Source organism: Diceros bicornis, chromosome 10, assembly GCF_020826845.1.
Source record: "Diceros bicornis minor isolate mBicDic1 chromosome 10, mDicBic1.mat.cur, whole genome shotgun sequence".
Lineage (NCBI taxonomy): Eukaryota > Metazoa > Chordata > Mammalia > Perissodactyla > Rhinocerotidae > Diceros > Diceros bicornis.
In genome coordinates, this window is record NC_080749.1 from 4,809,196 (window position 1) to 4,831,586 (window position 22,391).

At 35.6% G+C, this 22,391-nt stretch overlaps 1 protein-coding gene across 4 annotated transcripts in view; it reads right to left on the minus strand.

Annotated features, from left to right (window-relative positions):
- The window catches only part of UGGT1 (UDP-glucose glycoprotein glucosyltransferase 1), a 114,390-nt gene that overhangs the window by 87,201 nt on the left and 4,798 nt on the right, over nt 1-22,391 (minus strand). For all 4 annotated transcript variants that reach the window (XM_058548725.1, XM_058548724.1, XM_058548723.1 and 1 more), the window contains 8 exons: nt 19,371-19,453; nt 16,766-16,896; nt 11,132-11,244; nt 9,258-9,432; nt 8,042-8,138; nt 7,033-7,111; nt 2,097-2,197; nt 1,260-1,359 (listed from right to left, as the gene is read on the minus strand). In XM_058548725.1, coding sequence (XP_058404708.1) covers nt 1,260-1,359; nt 2,097-2,197; nt 7,033-7,111; nt 8,042-8,138; nt 9,258-9,432; nt 11,132-11,244; nt 16,766-16,896; nt 19,371-19,453 — 879 coding nt within the window. The remainder of the gene's footprint in view (nt 1-1,259; nt 1,360-2,096; nt 2,198-7,032; nt 7,112-8,041; nt 8,139-9,257; nt 9,433-11,131; nt 11,245-16,765; nt 16,897-19,370; nt 19,454-22,391) is intronic.

A 22,391-nucleotide genomic window follows, 5' to 3' on the forward strand; every position in this document is an offset into this window, starting at 1 on the left:
AATGTGTATATTTTTTCATTATTACAAGATACAACACCAAGGAAAAGTAGCAATAACAGCAGCATTTTAAGGCAAGTACAGTTATTTCCAAGATCTTAGTTGAATATACGTAACTCTATTCCTGTATATGATCTCTAAGCTTACAGGCTAAAGGATAATGTTAAAATAAATTACAGCAACAGAGTGTTCATCCTATTTAAGTGCATAGAGTAGAGGCAGAATCCTGCATATACATCTTCAATAGCATGCTGGACCAAACGAGAATGCAATATATGATTTACACCTCCTATCTAAGAAGTATTTTCCAAGACTCATCAAATAAATTTATTTACAAAACACCTCATATCAGAAGTCAAAACAGTTCACTCAGTAACTCAAGAAAAAGACTGACAATCATTATAGTCATTAGTTTCTAAAAGTTTGGCTTGTGAAACAATTTTGCCTTGCATTTATGAGATGTGGAGGAACATTACACAATAGAAAGCAATTATCAGGAAAACTGCATTTAAAATCTTATTGTCAGGGCTGGCCCAGTGGCGCAAGTAGTTAAGTGCACGCATTCCGCTTCAGTGGCCGGGGTTCGCAGGTTTGGATCCTGGGTGTGTGCCAACACACTGCTTGTCAAGCCATGCTGTGGCGGCATCCCATATAAAGCAGAGGAAGATGAGCATGGATGTTAGCTCAGGGCCAATCTTCCTCAGCAAAAAAAAAAAAAAAAAAAAAGAGGAGGATTGGCATTGAACGTTAGCTCAGGGCTGATATTCCTCACAAAAAAAAAAAAAACCACTGTCACTATAAACAAGCCAGCCTCTATAACTCATTTCTTCATCAAGATTAATTAAGATGATATATATGAAACTCTTCAGAAAGAAAAACACTATTGTCCACACCAGACTCTGGATTAGTTACGTCTGCATACGTTAGATTTTGTTAACTCATCCAACCCTGAAAGGTAGGTGCTGTTATTTCCATTTCACTGCTAAGGAAGGTGAGGTAAAGAGAGGTGGTTTATTCGCACAGTTTACACAACTATCAAGTGGCAGTGCCAAGAACACAAGCTAGATGGTCCCCTCAACCACACAATGCCAGCTCTTGCCGCCTTCTCAGAAAGACAACACCATTAGCAGTATGGTGCCGGTAGTAAGAGAACTTTGATTTTCTAAGCATTTTCATATTGCTTCACTTTGCACATAAACATGAAGATAATTAGGTATACATTAAGGAGAAGAACGTCTCAAAGCCTTATTACTCTATGTTACCTGGCTTTGGTAGGAAAATTTTGACTAATATCCTTCATAACCACCAAAGCTAACTCAACAGGAGCAGCCAAGATTCGGGCAGCAGTCTGGAAACTTAGATCTGCAACAACATCAAATATAATTTAAAGTGTATTAATCGAATGCAATGAGAAATAGAAAAAAACAAATTTATTTCCCACTATTTTCTTGGTAATGAAGAATGCCTTACATTGCGCCATTTCAGAGAGTGTCCATGGTTTAATTTCAGGTTTTATTCACTTCATAGATCCCTAGAGTGTTCACTGTAACCCTTCTTTGATCTACCTGCATCAAAAACTAGGGTACATACTAATATATTTAGCACAGGATAAATCCCTCCCAAATCTTTTTCCTTCTTCTGAATTTCCAACACATCACAAAGTACAGCAAAAGACTTTAATAAATTATGTTGGGTAAAAAACTTGATAAATAGTTCTCTGGACCAGAAAACCACAAATACATCCTGCCATACTGACATGCTTTTCACATCCAAGAGGTACATTGTTTAATAAATGTATGCGTATAGAAACACAAAGACTAAGACAAACATGTCTCTAGTGTTACAAGCTATGTATCTGGTCACACAGAAAAAGATCTGGCACTCATTTATACATAGTACTTCTGCTTAGTGTTATCTGTCTACAAAATAACTTTTTTTTTCTTTTCTGATTAATCATAATTAATCACCCTATCGTTAAGATCTGTGGTACCCTCAGAATTATGTGAATAAGTACAATTAAATTCAAATTCTACATTTTTTTAATACTATAAAATTTAGTCAAACAGAGTAGGCCAGTGATTCCTCTATGTTTATATTACCCTGCAGTTGCCAGACTTTTAAAGGTGCCATTTCATTGGTGCTCTCCACAAGATGCTTTCTGAGTTCTTTCAACTGTCCCGTCAAGTCAGGGTGCAGGTCTCTGAAAGAAACAGAAAATCAATCCTTGTCATGTGTCTTTTCTTTCCCAAAGCACACTTAGAAGTTGGCTCCAACCTTATCTTCATGATTTTCCCCTCTTAGCAATATGAAAATTTCTACAATATAGGAAAAAAATTAAAGTATAACTATGTTCTTAAAAAATAATATGTAAAAGTATAAGTTAACTTAAAAACCATAAAATTTACAGATTAAAAAATGAATCACTATAATAGTGATTCTCTATGTTGGGGGGAGGGGGAGGAGTGGGACTGAGAGCAGGAAACAAAGTGGACCTCCATTCTACCTGTAGTGTTTTATTCACCTTGTTTCTTTCACTTTTTAAATAAAAGAAGGCATATGTTGGGGGGAAAAAACTTGAGAAATAGTTCTTTGGTAAAAAAAAGCAAGTAGAATTGCAACAATCAATTCTGGGTGGTGAGTACACTGGTATGTTATATTGTTCTCCACACTTTTCTGAATCTGTTTAATTTCTCAAAATAAAATTGGAAATACATTGCTGCCAGTCCCCAAATGAATTTCTTTCAGCTACATGCTCATAAATCCTTTAGTCACATGAAAACAATTCAAGCTAACCAAGATTATTGGGTTTTGTTCAGTTTTATCTTAAAATGCAGTACATTCTATCTAAAGCTAGCAAAGCAGAGGTTATCAGAGGCAGAGACATATCATCCAGACCAGACACACAGATGGCTGGCAAAGAAACTCTGTTCTTTTAAGGGCCAGAAACTCAAAATTTCTTAAATGCAACATGCAAAAAGTAAAATATTTACTCAGATCCCTCACCTTCCAACCAATCCATTTCTAATAGTTACTAAAACTCTTATTCATGAAAAAAATATCAAAAAATGGTCCAGTTACTTTAGATAGCTAAATAACTATTCTGAATGTCCCCCCCAAAAATATCTTCAATATTCTATGTATTCCCTTTGTGCTGTAAATACATGACCTCATAACGCTATCCAAAAAACATAAAAAACATGAACATGAAAAGGGACTCTGGAAACCCAGGTCCAATAAAACGGAACCTGATGACACAGTAATGAGGCCAAAATTGACATTAAACACAAAGAAATGTACGTATGCATACGATGAACTCAACAGGCCCCAGTAACTCCACATGACCTAAGTTGTCTCTGCTAAACTGCGAGTCTAGTTAAGCCGTTTCACTCGGCCAGACACTAAAGCTAAAGTGCATGAAGCTGCGCCTACACATGCCATGTCTCTGTGACTCCTGCTTTAAAGGGAAAAGCACATCATGTATGTCCTCACTGACATTTCAAGATAAAGCAGAATCCAGGGTTCTGAACAATTATCAAGTCATATCAGTAATAACTGCAACATTTAAAATAACAGGTAAGAAAAATTTCAGCTATAAAATTCTATGATGATCATATGATTTTTATTCTTCATTTTGTTAATGTGGTGTATCATGTGATTCATTTGTGGATGTTGAACTAACCTTGCATCCCTGGGATATACCCCACTTGATCATAATGTATGATCCTTTTAAAGCATTTGACAAGATTCAACAGCCATTTATGATAAAAACTCTGAATAAAATGGGCATAGAAGGAAAGTACCTCAACATGATAAAGGCCATATATGACGAACCCACAGCCAACATCATACTCAATGGTGAAAAACTGAAAGCTATTCCTCTAACAGAAATAAGACAAGGATGCCTACTCTCACCACTCTTATTCAACATAGTATTGGAAGTCCTAGCCAGAGCAATTAGGTAAGAAAAAGAAATAAAAGGGATCCAAATTGGAAGGGAAGAAGTAAAACTGTCAGTATTTGCGGATGACATGATTTTATATATAGAAAACACTAAAGAATCCACCAAAAAACTGTTAGAAATAATCAACGAATACAGTCAAGTTGCCAGATACAGAATCTACAAAAATCAGTTGCATTTCTATAAACTAACAACAAACTAGCAGAAAGAGAAATCAAGAAAATCCCATTTGTAATTGCAATAAATAGAATAAATTACCTAAGAATAAATTTAACCAAGGAGGTGAAAGGCCTGTACATTGAAAACTATAAGATATTATTGAAAGAAATCAAAGAAGACACAAAGAAATGGAAAGCTATTCCGTGCTCATGAATTGGAAGAATTAACATAAAATGTCCATACTTCCTAAAGTAATCTACAGATTTAATGCAATCCCTATCAAAATGCCAACAACATTTTTCACAGATATAGAACAAAGAATCCTAAAATTTATATGGAACAACAAAAGACCACAAACCGCCAAAGCAATCTTGAGAAAAAAGAACAAAGCTGGAGGTATCACACTCCCAGATTTCAAAATATACTACAAAGCTATAGTAATCAAAACAGCATGGTATTGGTACAAAAACAGGCACACAGATCAATGGAACATAACTGAAAGCCCAGAAATAAACCCACACTATATGGACAGCTAATTTTTGACCAAGGAGCCAAGAACATACAATGGAGAAAGGAAAGTTTCTTCAGTAAATGGTGTTGAGAAAACTGGACAGCTACATGCAAAAGAATGACAGTAGACCATTACCTTACACCATACACAAAAATCAACTTAAAATGCATTAAAGGCTTGAATGTAAGACCTGAAACCATAAAACCCCTAGAAGAGGGGCTGGTCCGGTGGAGGGGCTGGTCCGGTGGCACAAGTGGTTAAGTGCTTGCGTTCCGCTGCGGCGGCCCGGGGTTCGCCGGTTCAGATCCTGGGCGTGCACCGACACACCGCTTGTCAAGCCATGCTGTCATGGCGTCCCATATAAAGTGGAGGAAGATGGGCATGGATGTTAGCCCAGGGCCAGCCTTCCTCAGCAAAAAGAGGAGGACTGCAGATGTTAGCTCAGGGCCGATCTTCCTCACACACACAAAAAAAAACCTCTAGAAGAAAATATAGGCAGTAGGCTCTTCAACATCGGTCTCAGCAGCATATTTACAAATACCATGCCTGACCAGGCAAGGGAAACATAAGAAAAAAGAACCAAATGGGACTACATCAAACTAAAAAGCTTCTGCACAGCAAAGGAAACCATCAACAAAATGAAACGACAACCTAACAATCAGGAGAAGATATCTGCAAACCTTATACGTGATAAGGGGTTAATATCCAAAATATATAAAGAAGTCATACAACTCAACAAGAAAAAAACTAACAACCCAATTAAAAAAGGGCACAGCAGGGGCCGGCCCGGTGGCACAGTGGTTAAGCACGCATGCTCCACCGCAGTGGTCCAGAGTTTACAAGTTCAGATCCCAGGCACATACTGACACACTGCTGTCAAGCCAGGCTGTGGCGGCATCCCATATAAAGTGGAGGAAGATGGGCACGGATGTTAGCCCAGAGCTGATCTTCCTCAGCAGAAAGGAGGAGGATTGGCATTGGATGTTAGCTCAGGGCTGATCTTCCTCACCAAAAAAAAAAAGGGCAAAAGATTTGAACAGACATTTTTCCAAAGAAAATACACAGATGGCCAACAGGCACGTGAAAAGATGTTCAACATCACTAATTATTAGGGAAATGTTAATCAAAACCACAATGAGATATCATCTCACACCCATCAGAATGGTTATTATTAAAAAGACAAAAAATAATAAGCATTGGAGAAGGTATGGAGAAAAGCAAACCCTCATACACTGCTGGTGGGAATGTAAATTGGTGCAGCCACTACAGAAAACAGTATGGAGAGTCCTCAAAAAATTAAAATAGAAATATCATATGATCCAGCTATTCCACTTCTAGGTATTTATCCAAAGAATACGAAAAACACGAATGCATAAAGATATATGCACCCCTATGTTCGCTGCAGCATTACTCACAATAGCCAAGACTTGGAAACAATCTAAGTGCCCAACAAGGGATGAATGGATAAAGAAGATGTGGTACATATACACAATGGAATACTACTCAGCCATAAAAAAAAAAAGACAAAATCATGCCATTTGCAACAACATGAATGGACCTTGAGGGTATTATGCTAAGTGAAGTAAGTCAGGGGGAGAAAGACAAACACCATATGATTTCACTTATATGTGGAAAATAAATAAATAAGCCCACAGACACAGAAAACAGATTGGTGGTTACCAAAGGAGGAGGGGGGGATGACAAATTGGGTAAAGAGGGTCATTTTTACAGTAATAGATGGAAACTAGACTTTCGATGGGGAACACAATGTACCGTATACAGAAGTCAAATTATAATGATGTACACCTGAAATCTATATAATGCTATAAACCAATGTTACCTCAGTAAAAAGAGAAAAAAGAAAAAAAATTTTCTATGATGCTTTCATAAAATGGTTACGGAATTTCCTTCAAAAAAACATTTTCTATCCTCTGTCATATAAAGCAAATTCTAATAAAATGTATTTCAATTAAACGTCTATAAAATCTAGTATACCTCTTTTGCATTTTTTCAGACTATGTTTAGCCTACGTAAATAGCTATGACCTCTCTAACTTAAAATATATTGATTTTCTCCAGAAAAAATTGAGTGAAACAATTAGATTTCTCCTATTATGTGAATTAAAAAATGGCATGTAACTTTATGCCATCAACTACAAGGTCCAGAAAAGGAAGTCAATTTAAGTCATACACAGGCAGCCATGGTATCACTTAAGAATATTCAGAATGACCGGAAATCACAAAATGTACTATAAATTAAGTGGTAACCTCTTCATATCAGATTACACATATAAAGTACTGTTGGGAGATCTGTAACTCAGACAGTAATAAGAAACATAATGCTTACAATGCAAGGAAGCCTGAAAGTGTAAAGAGAATAAGACCATTTCCCAAAAGAATATACGTACCTTAATTTTCCAAAGAGGAATCCTTGAACTTCATCAATAGGATCATTTTCACCAATCACTGTGGTGTTTATCTCAGTTCCTATAAAAGCACAGCAAATACATGTCTAAACACTCAGATTAGAAATAAAAATATTAACTTCATAAAATTTGAATGTAAAAAAAATTGGAAACACCTGAAATTATAATGCTATTTAAAATGCTGAATACCTCAAACTAACATTTCACCATGGTAACAGACAGACAGAATAAATGTTTTTAATATATGCTATGTTCCAGTATAAAGAATGTAATTTTCCCTTCGAGTTTGAAAAATTTTACGTTAAAAATTTCAAAATTAATACCTTTAAAATTGTGGAGAATGGATTTTTCAATACCAAAATTCTGAAGAAGCTGCAACTAGGCAACTTAATTCTAAATATTATGAACAGAATGATGAGGCATTAGGCTATCTTCCATGTACCCAAACCAATCGTTTTTATCTTTAAAATGAGCTTAAAAGAAATAAAAGGACTAAACTTATAAAACTTGGGGTAGAAATAACGAATTCAAAACCCTAGAGTATTACAACAAGAAGCATCCATAGTAAACTGTTCCAAGTACAGAAAATAATAAAAAATATAAAACTGTTTGTTAATTTTAGAATAGTTTACGATTTCACATTGGGTCACAAATTAATGGCTATTTGTGACCTACATATCATCAGTAACAATAGCTACTACTTACTGAACTTTTTTTGTGCAAAAAACTGTGCTAAATTCTTCACGTACACATTTTATTTTCTCCTCACAAATACTTTAACAGGCAATATATCACTATCTGTACCTTACAGAGAAAAAAATTAGGACCTGGAGAAGTTGCTTAACATTACCCAACTCAGATGTAACAGAACCAGGATTCAAACACAGGTTCATCATACTCCTAAATCTATTGTTTTTACTTAAAAAACCGATTCCCCTTTAACTCATACTTAAAGAAAAGAAAACACAGTGGTCTTAATTTACAAATTCACCTTTCACCTGAGTATCATCCTTGGCCTTGTACTCAGTGCTCTTAATGGCTAATTCCACACCGTAGCCAGAGAGGTAAACGGGCTCCTTCCTGGGATTCTGGAAGGAGAGCAAGTATTCCACCATTACCACCATTACCATATAACGGTGCACAGAACACAACCATGTTGATGTCACGTAGTCATCACCTAGGATTATGCACTCAAAATATACTTCAACTTCCACAGGAATCCTAGCCTCCTTTAGGTTTGTATCCTGCCACAAGTATGAGAATGTGCATTCCACGACAGAAGCAAAACCAGATGAAGGAACAGTTGAAAAGGCAAAGGTAACTAAATGATGTGAAGAGATGGAAAAAGAGAAAAAGAAGTTCCAGAGCCTACACAGCAGGGTTGAAAACTGGTGAGGTTTCAAATCCAGAAGTGCTTTGTTGGGACCACGTGTGTAAATGTGTGTGTGTGTACATTTTTTATTGAATTTAAATGTCTTCAGGTAGGGTTTGGGCTGACCAAATGTCACAGACTTACCACCATCCTGAATAAGGATGGCCCTTTAGACATTTTAATCTTTAACACCAGCAATAGAGCCTGGTGGGCAGGAGGAAGGAGAGCAGCTATCAAAAACTGGATATTGATAAATCTGTTTCTGCTCATACAAATTTTCATTTAAAATTTTTATTTTACTTGCATGGACTTAGGATCCAGTATTTACTAAGCTGATTATGACACAGAAACTTTATTATGACACTAAACATCTTTACATATAAATATTTTAAATATTAAATGTTACACAAGGTTTTAAAAGCTTAATTTTAAATCAATTCTGCCTGATTTTACCTCTTTAGAAATCCTCCCCCTTCCATTAGATGAAAAGATTCCAAAAAGAAAAAAAAGGGTTGTAAAGGAACTGAATTCAAGACTCAGTTCCATAGGATGATGACCATATTAAATCTAGACCAAATTAAACACAATTTACATGATTCATTTTGAAATAGAATGTAAACTTTATTAAGCCATATTTTAAGCATAATTGTTTTACATTTCTTCAGAAAGGAAAGCAAAGTACCTCCTACGTGCAAATAACAGATTTGATGAAAGTACTACACTTCGGAAAAAAGTAGTTCATATAATTTTATAAAGGGGGAAATTATCAGCTTATGTGCCAGTCATGCTGGGCAAACCAATATTTAAACCAGTTATAAAATGAGTCACTACTTACAGATATATAATGTCTGAACACGTAACTGATTTTGCCTGCACTGCTTTTTGATATAAGTTGGCGGTGGAAATTATAAAATTCCTCATAGCCAATCTCAGAGTAGAAAATCACCACTGGGCTTTCAGGATTAGATGAGGGATATCTGTGATCTCCTTTGAATAATAAAGGTTTTGGTCTGAAAAGAAATATTAAAAGCTTAAAACAGTAAACTTAAAAAAGTTTTTAAACATTATAAACACTACAAAATGTAGCTACAGCAATGATAATTTAAGTAAAGATTATAAGCATCTTAATATAAAGAGTATCACAATCTTAAAAAATTTTTAGTTAGTAAGAATACTAGTAACTAATTCATAAAGGTATGAGTTTTATTCATTCATAATTAAAAACAATAAAAGTACATTATATAAATACTAACTATAAAATGCAGACTTTGATTAATAATTGTTACCAATTAGTGGAGAAGGGGAAAAAAGCCAGAAAAAGGATACATATCCAGATTTTATAGTACTAAAACTTTAGTAAATTATTCTACCATAGAAATATAATATAATTATCCTTTTATCTGAAAACATAAGTACAAATAATGCAAAAAAGCAGAGGATGACTTTAAGCATATAACTTGCCAATACAGCATCTCCCTCCTCTCTCCTTTTTACTACTATGATCTTCCTACTAATAGATTTAACATTTAAGTTTTCCTCATAAATTTTAAAACTCCCCACCACCTAAAAATTCTCTCAGAATGGCATCAAGATATTAACAGATCCTAAGGCATAGACTTTATGACCTAGCAACCCCTCTCAATGAGGTACAGCTACATGTACCACATGGAAGACGCCTCTTGTAAAATAAATCTCCTTATCTGAATAAATTTATAACGACAGAAAAAAGTCTAAAAGGATATATACCAAACCATTAAAAAGTTACCACCTCTCAGAAGAGGAGACACTATCATTCTTTTCTTTATAAAGGTCTATATAATTGTTCTAACAGATTAAACAAAGCATTTTTTAAATCAATCAATTTTGTTTTCAAGGGAGCACTCCTTTACCACGCAGCCATTTTTGAAGGTCCATACCTCAACCCTGAGACGGCTAGAATGTGCACTGCGTTTTTTTGGTTGTCACCCTGAGTAAGAAGCACTCATGCCATTTGGGGACAGAGGACAAGTGCTGGGCAGATAGTCTCAGTAAAGAAGAACTACCCCACCTGAAACACTCTTAGGGCTTCTGATACAGCAGAGCACCACCGAGAGAGATCACGATTATGCCATTTATAACTGCATTAGAGGAGGTACAAAGCGGTATTGCCCCAGCCTGACAGCAAGGGGTACCGATTATAGTTGTCAACCACAGGAAACCTACCTTTAGGCAAAAAAGCCAGCTCATTAATTATCAATTTAATATTCAAATTAAGCTTGCAATTATCTTTTAAATAGTCTCCTTTGTCTGAAACTAATAATATCCTGAGAGATCATTATCATTAATATCACTACTTCAGGCACTGGCTTTAATACACAGAGTTTTCTTTACTAAGCTGATGACAAAGCCTATATAATCTCTCAGATACGGTCATTACTAAATAATAAGTATAATAATAAGTATAAGTAAATAATAAGTATAATAATAAGTACTCTTATCTCCATTTTGCAATGAGATTAGGAAAGAAAGGTTAAGTAATCTGCCTAAGTTCACAAAACTATTTTAAGTGATGGAGCTGGGATTCAAATGTAGTCAGTCTGGTTCCAGAATCCATACTCTAAACCACTAAACCTACTAACTACAAAACCCATAAGAAAAATCAGAAGGTGGACTTGATACAGAAACAAGCACAATGAATGCAGGACACTTATATAAAGAAACACAATCTACCTTTCAGACGCTGTTGATAGAAGAGTGTCAAGGGTATCAAAATCACAAGTCTTCTTTCCATGCACTGAAAAAAATGAATTACATCCTTCTGGTGGAGGTTCATCAGCTGCTATCTGTCATTGAAGACACAAGACATTTTTTAAATAATTTCTAAGCAAAGACAAGATAAAGACATGAATATTCTAAATAGGTAATAAAATGATAATACAACAATATCCATAAAAGCAAAAATTAACATCTACTGAACACCCATCATGTGATGGAAAGTAAGAGCTTTACATGTCACTGCTTTCCTTGTATTATTTCATCTAGTTCCTCCTAATATCACCATGATGTAGGTATTAATATTATCCCCAAAACAGAACTTTAAAATTCTATCTCAGAAGATATCCAAAGATACCCAGGGAATATGGTATGTACCTTGTAGAAAACTAAATTTACAAATGTCAATTTCAAGTGCCTAAGTATAACGAGGCAGTTCTAATTAAGTAAGATGTGCAAATTAACATGAAGCTCCTCAATGAAATAGGAAGAATGACATAGAATACAAAAAAAACAACTGGGCCTAAAAAAGAGTACAGATGGAAAGGCAAAATTATGTAAGGAGCTCAGCAAGACATTCAAAGGAAAGGCTGAATGACACGTGAGTTTGTGTTCAGAGTGAAATGCATCAACACCAAGGCATAATGAGACAAGTCAACCTGCAACTTGAACAAGAGGCACGTTGAGAAAAGTGACAAATAATGAAGCTAGGCAAAGAAAATTCAACATATAGATGATACAAATTCCAAACGAGAACAGAACAAACAATAGTAAGTTTTTAAGACAACTTTCTTAAAATAAAAAATGGCTTGAAACTCTATATTAAAACAAAATACTGTATTATCTGAAAATATTGACCTAGAACAATCACCGCTAAACTACATTCTAGTAAATTATGACTTGAAAGAAAAAAATCTAGACAAAAAGAGCAAGAGACTCGAAGGGAAAGAAAATTATATCCTCATCACACTTTCTGCAGGGAGACTTTATGCTGAAAGAAAATGAAATAATATGTTTAAGACAGTCAAGGAAAGAAAACATCAACGAAGGATTTCATATCCAGACTGTTAAATAAACGGTCAAAAGCTGAGGACATATTATTCCCATGAGCCCTTTTTGAGGAATCTCCCAACAAGCAAGTGTCAAAAAAGCCAACTGACTAGACACATTTGGCAAAAGGACAGGTGGTGAGCATTAAAGATATAAATTATTTATAGAACTAAGACAAAATGAGGGTAAAGAGAAGATAATATGAAACATCTATGCTCTAGGTAGAATATACTCACTTTTAAAAATGGGGGGAGGGAGAATGGGGATCACTAGGCCAAAGGAAAATTTTTAACTGTTTTCAATAAATGTAATTGTGACAATAGTAAGACTACTGTTTTTAAGGCAACTGTGTATGTAACGTGGATAAAACAAATGGGTAATCACAAGAGTCTAATTCTATCATTCCTTATATCCTTAAGAACTAAGATTCTCAATGTGGAAAAAAAGAAACATACATGTAATAAAGTAGTTCTTAATTTGAATTGAAAATATCAGTATGAACTCATGAAGTATTTCATCTTCACATCACCTTATATATTTTATCTTTAGATATATATGTAGTTATTTCCTATCTGTGCCTGCTCAAAAGGCCTAAGAACAATGACCAACCCATTAGCAATGAATATCCCTAGTGTCTAGATTGTGCTCTTAAAATACTATTCCCCAGCAAAAAAAAAACTTTAATGAGCCTCTTAGCAAAATAGTTGATCACAAATCTAGGGCCAGAGATGTACAAAATGAACCTGAAACTTGAGCAAAGAAGCAATCAAAGACTACTAGGGTGGCACTCAAAGAACTGGGTAGAAGACTCATTCTTTCTGATTTCCAAACTTAGTATAAAGCTACTGCAATCAAAACAGTGTGGTACTGTCACAAAGACAGAAAGATAGACCAAAAAAATAGAGTAGAGGGCCCAGAAATAAACCCTCACACATGGTCAAGTGACTTTCAACAAGGGTGCCAAGACCAAATGGAGAAAGGACAGTCTTTCAACAAATGGTGCTGGGAAAACTGGACATCCACATGCAAAAGAATGAAGTTGGACTCTTACTCTCCACTATATTCAAATATTAATTCAAAATGATCAAAGACCTAAACTCAAGAGCTAATATTATAACCACAGAACTCTTAGAGGAAAACATAGGGGAAAAGCTTCATGACACCAAATTTGGTAACGATTTCCTGGATATGACACCAAAAGGACAGGCAACAAAAGAAAAATAGATAAATTGAACTTCATCAAAGTTAAAAACTTTTGTGTATCAACGGACACTATCAACAGAGTGAAAACCCACGGAATGGGAAAAATATTTGGAAAGCATATATCCCATAAGTGATTAATATCTAGATTATATACAGAAGTCCTACAACTCAACAAAAAAAAACAAACAATCTAATTCAAAAATGGGTGAAGGTCTTAAATACACATATCTCCAAAGAAGATACACAGATGGCCAGTAAGCACATGAAAAGATGCTCCACACTACTGGTCATTAGAGAAATGAAAATCAAAACCACAAGATACCCCTTCCCAACCATTAGCCCTTATCAAAAAAAACAGAAAATAACAAGTGTTGACAAGTATGTGGAGAAAGTGGAATCCTGGTGCATTACTGGTGGGAATGTAAAATGGTGCAGCTGCTATGGAAAAGAGTTTGTCAGTTCCTCAAAATGTTAAACACAGAATTACCATATGATCTATGAATTATACTCCTATATACACATGCAAAAGAATTGAAAGCAGGGATTCAACCAGATACTTGCACACTAATGTTCCACAGCAGCATTATTCACAACAGCCAAAAGGCAGAAACAATCCAAATGTCCATCAACAGAGGAATGGAATAAAATGTGTTATATATATCCAATGGAATGCTATTCAGCCACAAAAAGAAATAAAATTCTGATACAAGCTACAACACAGATGAACCTTAAAAACATTATGCTATGTGAAATAAGCCAGACGCAAAAGGATAAACATTGTATGAGTCCACTTATATGAGGTATCTAGAATGGGCAAATTCATAGAAAGTAGAATGGTAGTTGCCAGGAATTAGGGGGGAGAAGAAGAAAATGGGGGTTACTATTTGATGAGTATAGAGTTTCAGTTTTGCAAGACGAAAGGAGTTCTGAAGATGGATGGTGGTGATGACTGCACAACAATATGAATGTACTTAATACCACTGAACTGTACACTTAAAAATGGAAAAGATGATAAATTTTATGTATATTTACCACAATAAAAAAAAAGTTGAAACAAAAAATTAAATGGTCAAAGTAAAAGGATGCTAGTGAATCAAACTCATTCAGAAACCTGGTAAATAAAAGGAAAGAACCAAGCATGTATTCTGCCTTCCCCACACGAACAGTATCACAAAACAGTACCAAATGAGGGTACGTGCCTCTTATATCCACGTTTCAAGAAAAGACGAAAAGTAACGACAGAATGAACGAGTCACCACTTTACAACCCCCAAACATTAATGGATTAAGCACAGAGCAGTAATGGCTGCTAAATCAAAAAGAGAAGAAACCAGGGGCCAGCCAGGTGGTATAGCGGTGAAGTGTGCGCGCTCTACTTCTGCCGTCCGAGGGTTCACAGGTTCGGATCCCGGGCGCACACCGACACACCGCTTGTCAAGCCATGCTGTGGCAGCGTCCCATAGAAAGTAGAGGAAGATGGGCATGAATGTTAGCTCAGGGCCAACCTTCCTCAGTAAAAAGAGGAGGATTGGCATCGGATGTTAGCTCAGGGCTGATCTTCCTCACAAAACACACACACACACACACACAAAAGAGAAGAAACCACACATTAGATGCCTCTTAATGGAAGATAGAACACCACCTACAGACTTGCCAAAGGGATGAAACACAGTTCTGATCAAGCCTTTGGATCCAGTCACCAATTTGCAGCGGACAGAGGACCGAGGAAGAAGTTGAACTGCATCATGAGTACGTGATCAACAAAATACAGACTGCAAAAATTTATAGGACAACAGTCCCAGTTATCCAACAGAAAAGAAAGGGATGGAGGGAGAACCTGTAAATTAAGAGAACCACCTCCCCAAATTATCAAATTTTATAAAACTGGGCAAGACTGAACTCTACTGTGTGGAGATCCACTCATGGGCAATAAAATGATAAAGAAACACAGCAAGTAATTCCAACAGAAGTTGAGAAAGTGGTTGGAGGGCGAGAGGCAGCTGTAATGGCAACAGAGCACATGAAGGACTTGCAGGTGCCTGGCTCAGTTCTATTTCTTGACCTGGGTGAAAATTACAAGAGGGTTCACTTCATAATAATTCACTATACTTTATATTCCTTGTGAGTGGTATTCTCTACCTGTTTTATAATAAAAAAATGGTTTTAAGGGGCCAGCCCAGCAGCGCAGTGGTTAAGTTCGTGAGCTTTGCTTCTGCAGCCCAGGGTTCACAGATTCAGATCCCAGGGGCAGACCTACACACCGCACATCAAGCCACGCTGTGGTGGTGTCCCATATACAAAATAGAGGAGGACTGGCACGGGTGTTAGTTCAAGGACCATATTCCTCAAGCAAAAAGAGGAAGACTGGCAACAGTTGTTAGCTCAGGACCAATTTTCCTCACCAAAAAAAAAAAGTTTTAAAACTAACACTTATCTCAAATATACAATCAGTGTACATACCTTTAATTTTCTCCCTCTCTTTTTTTACATTGTGAGTTTGTTCAACTCAAAATCCAATAAGATTCACACATTGCATTAAGTTGACACATATTTTAAGTCTCTCGAAGTTTCCCCCTTCCCTCTCTTCTTTTAACTTATTGGTTGAAGAAATCAGATCATTTTACTACAAAATTTCCCACATACTGGATTTTCTTACTATCCCTGTGATCCTGCTTCACATTTCCCTTCCCCTGTACTTCCTGTGAACTGCTTGTAGATCTACAAGCTGTGATCAGATTCACAGTCGATTGGTTTAGCAAGACTACATACACTTCCTGGGCTGCACTGCACAAATGAAGTCTGGTAGTCTCTTTTTTGTGTAGACGGTCTTTTTTTTTCTTAAATAAAAATAAGTGCAAATTATATTTTTTATAATCTGTGATTTGAAGATTTAACATCAACTTTGCTTTTTTTTTTTTTTTTTTTTTTTTTTTTTTTTTTTTTTTTTTTTTTTTTTTGTGAGGAGATCAGCCCTGAGCTAACATCCGCCAATTCTCCTCTTTTTTTGCTGAGGAAGACGGCCCTGGGCTAACATCTGTGCCTATCTTCCTCCACTTTATATGGGACGCCGCCACAGCATGACTTACCAAGCAGTGCGTCGGTGCGCGCCCGGGATCCGAACCAGCGAACCCCGGGCCGCCGCAGCGGAGCGCGCGCACTTAACCGCTTGCGCCACCGGGCCGGCCCCTTTGCTTATTTTTTATAAATGAACCATAAATCCTAGAAAATTTCAGGCATAAAAGTTACAGCTCTGTAACACAATGCCAGGACAACTGCAATATATCCAATCGTCGTGTTGTACGACCCTTAAAATACTGTCATTTATAAGCACTGAACTCACCTGCTGGAAGGCTTGAATTGTAGCCGAGTAGGAATGAAGAGACAGACAAAACTTCAACAAATTCTGCTGTAGAGGTGACAGAAACTGAAACGCGGCTTCCAGTATAGCATGATAATAGGAATAATCAGTATCTGTCAAGGAAGAACATTAACCAAAATAATCATATATGTCTAGAGATATCCAAATAAAGATAACTCATAAAGTATAAAGCTATGTGTTACAAAGGTATACGATCACAAAATTTTACCACTATATTGTCTTGAACTGTTGTCAAATGCTTAGAATTCCCTGGAGTACACAATGCAATTGGACTCTTCCTCTCTTCTTCTCTTTGTTTTGTCTGTTCCCTCCCTGGACTGCTATTTTCCCACTTACCTGGATGACTAACTCCTACCTACTTCGCAAGGAAGAATTCAGCAGTGGGATCACCTACTCCAGGAGGCACCCCCATTCCCTATCCCATGCCTCACTAGACCAAATACATCTCTTTTTGGCTCTCGTCATATTTCTCTGCTTATCTCTTGGATTTACCACATCATTTACTAAATTATACAGTCACTATCTACCCCTCCCCAAACAGTCTTTGAGCCCCCACAGGCAGAAGCTATGATTTATTTATCTTTGTATCCCCACTGACAAGCACGTTATCTATTCAAATAACCCAACAAAACTGAGCAGTGTGAGGAGGAAGTACAAGGTATTAAAGGATACTGATGAAATTGTAGTTTGGGGAGAAGCATTTAAACAAACAATTGGAACAAATTGTCTAAGGGAAAAAAAACACATGTACCAGTATGAAAAAATCCTCAGGATATATTGCTAAATGAAAAGCACAAGCTACAAAACAATGTATATAGTAATCTATCTTTTTTTACTGTAAGATAGAATAAGAAATAAGAATACATATGTATGTATTGGTAAAAAAAAACCGAAAATACTGAAGGCTAAACAAATTAATTTAAATGGTTACAAAAAGCAGAGGAGAAACAGAAGGAAGGAACAGGGACAGGAAGGGTACAAGATTTTTCTGTGGATAGCCTTTTATATTGCTTTGACTTTTAAATCATATCCATTCAAAAAAAACTTTTTAAGAAAAATATTAACATTTTAAAAAGCAAAATATAAAACGTTCTATACTGCATTAGCATCTTCTAAGTAGAAAAAGAGCTCAGAAAGAAATACCTCAAAATGTTGCCAGAATGTTAACGGTGAATATCTTTGGGTGGTAGGACTATGAATAATAGCTCAAATAAAATGTTTAACATACTTTTATGATCACTTCCAAGAATTCATACTCCCTTAACTTAAACCAAGAACACATTATCATTTATATTGAAGAAATTTCATTTTAAATGTCAGAGTTCAAATTTTATTTTAAAACACATTTTGATCAATTTGTGAAATCACAAACTAAAATAACTTTTTTGATAACTCAAACAATTCTAGTTGACTCTAAATTACATAACTAAAACTTACAGATGCTTATTCAAAACTTTTATGTACTTATATCACAAAAAAGAGATTCAGACTTGACTTTTAAAATATGTATTATTTTAATAAAAATCAAAAAGTTAAAGGGGCCGGCCCCATGGTGTAGCAGTTAGGTGCACGCAATCTGCTGCTGGTGGCCCAGGTTCGGATCCCGGGCAGGTATTGACGCACCGCTTGTTGGGCCATGCTGTGGCGGCATCCCACATAAAGTGGAAGAAGATCGGCCTGGACGTTAGCTCAGGGCCAGTCTTCCTCAGCAAAAAGAGGAGGATTGGCGTGGACATTAGCTCAGGGCCGATCTTCCTCACAAAAAAAAAAAAAATCAAAAAGTTAAAAATCAATTCAGCTAAATATTAACAGCAGTCACATAATTTTCACACATTTCTTCTTCAGCAAGGACTTATGCCTGTCAATCTAACATTCAAGGTTTTAGCTACTCACGTATCAGCATCTCTGACTACTAATGTTTGTACTTTACTTAGCTTATATTGAACTGGAAAATGTCTGTGAAAGTATATCATAAACTGTAAACAAGTGACACAGTCTACACTGTCATTCATTTGATACCTTAACACTCAAGTTGTGGGTAGCTGGCAGGTATAATGGAAAACATTTTGAATGGCACTAACTTAATGATGATAAATCACTGTTATCATTGATAACAAATGATCATTGTTAACCAATCAGTGATAACAAATCAGACTGATAACAAATCAATGATAACAGATCAGCTGTGTAACTCGCTCATAAGAAAACGAAGAGTGAATCAAATCTGATGGTTATTAAGTTAATACTAAATGAATTTAAATGAATTTGACTTCCACACAATATTCACATAGGACTTTCGAGAAAAGAACAAAAACAAAAGAACAAGAACAAAAGAACAAAAACAAGAGGGGAAAAAAAATCAGAGGTAGTGCTTATAGCCAAAGTTATAAATTACTTCAAAAACAATTATTCGTTTGTGTTGGTGCTGCTAGCTACCATTACAACTCTAGTCATTCAAGATAAAAATGTTTTCCATTAACTGCCAAGCCACACACTCTGAAAGATACCATTTTTTCTAACATTTTCCCAGACACCAAAGTCAAAGAAGCATTTGCTTCAATTTTACCGTGATGATCTGATGATCCAATATTTTGACTGGCTTCTACAAAATTCCAGAATTTCTCTTGACTGTCTTCTGCTAAAAACTCACTGGGAGAAAAGGGGGAAATATCAGAAATAAAATAATTTAATAAAATCCTCTAATATAAGCTGTATTACTAAAGAGAGTAAAAATAGGTTTTTAAGTTTCCAAATGTCCAGTTTGGCTTTTAATTTACAATATATACTATACACAAACACGTATAATATATATTTTTTAATGATAAGCAAGTCTTACTAGCTTATTAGTTATAAATAATGAATTAGCTTAGTAGCTTTTTCACTTAATAGCTTAACAGGTATTCCTTAAGAAACCTAGAATAATAAAAATGTTGTAACAACAGGCAAGTCCCAATACAAACAAAGCTTATGAAACCCCATTTGTGAAAATGCTACTGGTAGTGGAAGCAGAATTAGGAATTGATAATTCTAGTACTAGTTCTGCTCACTTATTTTCTGGAAGACCTTACAAAGAACAAAAAATATGTTTTACCTAAGGTTCTCTCAAGGAAAACACGAACCCTAGAAAAATTTCTAGGAGACTAAAGACAGCATGTTTTAATCTTTTAAAATCCATATACCCAAATTTTCAAGATCACCAAATTTTAGTTTAAGTTTAGCACTGATTTAATAAAATCAGGTCTTAGAACTTAATGCCATCTTAGTTTTATTTCTTGACTTTATACTACTGACCTAAAATAATGGCTCTTCCAAACTTCCCTTCATTCAAGAGTCTAAAATCCCTAAAAGAAAATAGATGTACTAACTGAATGATTCATGTAAACTGTTTATCTTCTCCTCCAAGTCATAATACTAACGTAGTGGTGATCTTTCACTGTCTTAAAGCAAACTACAGATCTGGATCTCAGCTTACCTAGCCAAAGGAAGACTTTGCCATTACTTGTCAACACTGGGGTGTACAACTCTCACTCTACTCCACAGCTAGACACAGAAATATGGGAAAAATAAGAAACATTTCCTGGTAACGCACAGCTTCTCTAAAAATAGGTTTCTGAAAATACCCATTATCATAATGTATTACATTATTTAGTGCCTCCTTGAGTGTGGCATTTTTCTAGGCTTTCTAGTAACTGACATAAACATCATACCAACCTCATAATAGCTTATAGTCTAAGAAAACAGGTACTAAGACAGACAGATTATGATATGCAAATAAACACTAAATTCATGAATTAAAAGCGCATTCACAAGATAAGCTAGCAGAAGAGGGGAAAGATAATACACTCAACAGTTGCAGTGGTGAGAACAAGGCCTCACTGAGGCTAAGACCCTCCTATAAAGGCCATATGCAAATTAATACATGCTTTTCATATAATTATAGCAAAACTTGTTGAAACATACTTTCTTCACCATTTCATTGCATACGTAAGTCTTACAACGTCTAAGTTCTGGACAATCTTAATAAAATTAATTACTACATCTGCTGAACTAATCCAGGGAAGATAAAAACAATACAAGATATTATTAAAAGGAATGCTGCCGTTTGTTTACAGTATGCTTAAGTTTGTTTGCTTTTTGTTTTAAATTGTTTTTTAGCTTCTTATACCTATTCTATGAGTAAAAAATCTAGTTTTACAGATGAAATTATATGATGTCTGGGATTTGCTTTAAAATATTCCAGCAGGGGAAGACAGGAGGGTGGTGGTGGTGATGGTCATTGGACTTGAGTTGATAATTGTAAAAACTGAGTGACAGGCAGAGGGAGAGCACATTATACCATTCTCTCCACTTATAAACATTTCTCAATGTCATAACAAAAAGTTTTAATCTACGGCAGAAGAAAAGAAACACTAGAAACAACCTGAATGTCCACCAAATCGCATAAATCTGGTAGTAAATTTGTTTTCTTAGATTTCCAAAGTTATTGTGAGAGATCAGAATTGGTCTTCCTTCTATACAGATCCAGAAGGGGAAAGGAAATGAACATTTAAGGAAGATCTACTATGTGACAGGCACTACGCTTGGCACAGTCACCCATGTCCTCAAATCCTCACAGCTACCCTGAGTTATAACCATTTTTAGAATACAGAAACTGCAATTCAGAGAAATTATTAACTTGCATAAGGGCACAGAATTAGTAAATGAAAAATCTGGAATATAAACTCAAACCTATTTGATTTATATCTCTATCAGGCTACATTCTTGGGCCATTATAATATCTAGCTCTCAATAAATGATTATTGGTTTCTATTTTAATAATAGTACTTTATTTGCACAATATTTCTGTTAGGAACTATAGCTGCTCAAAAAACATTTACAGTTTTACTTCAATTAAATATATATCACTTCATGGACAATCACAAAGCTACAACCCCTTCATTAGCATCAGGCCCAATCTAAAAATATACACAGGAATTTTAAGGGCTAGTCTTTAAGGGCTAGATGCAAGGAAGGCAAAAGGTCTGTGGTAACTGCATGCCTCAAGGTGTGGAGAGAGATTCTGTCCCTTCACTCTCGCCAAGATAAACAGTGCTGCGATCCACCGTCAATGTCTGCCATTGACCTAGAAGGGAAGAATGGCGGCCCAGCTACCTCTGGAGGTGACTGTGGAGTGGTTTCAAATAAGCACAGCTCATTTTTGAGTTGCCTACATGTCCCATTACCTTGGCAAACTGTCTGCAAGTAGCCACAGAAGAGGACTAAAAGTAGTGAACCAAAATGACAAATGGCCAGGAGATCATGAAAAGGGGAGAGAGATGTTTGTGATGGAGAAATTGGTGAAGGAAACAGTACACAATACTCACTTCATAGAGATCAAAGAAACTGAAAAAAACTGATCAATTAAGGTTGACAATTTTAGCATACTTTCTCAACAGTCCATAAGTATATGCCATAAGAATCTTCTAAAACAGTGTACAAAAAGCAAGAAACTACTTAGTGTAAGAGAGAGTACTGGAAAGTAATTCAGTTATGAATATTAAGCAGAACATCATAAAACATTTGTTATAGTTAATTGTACAAAATTATT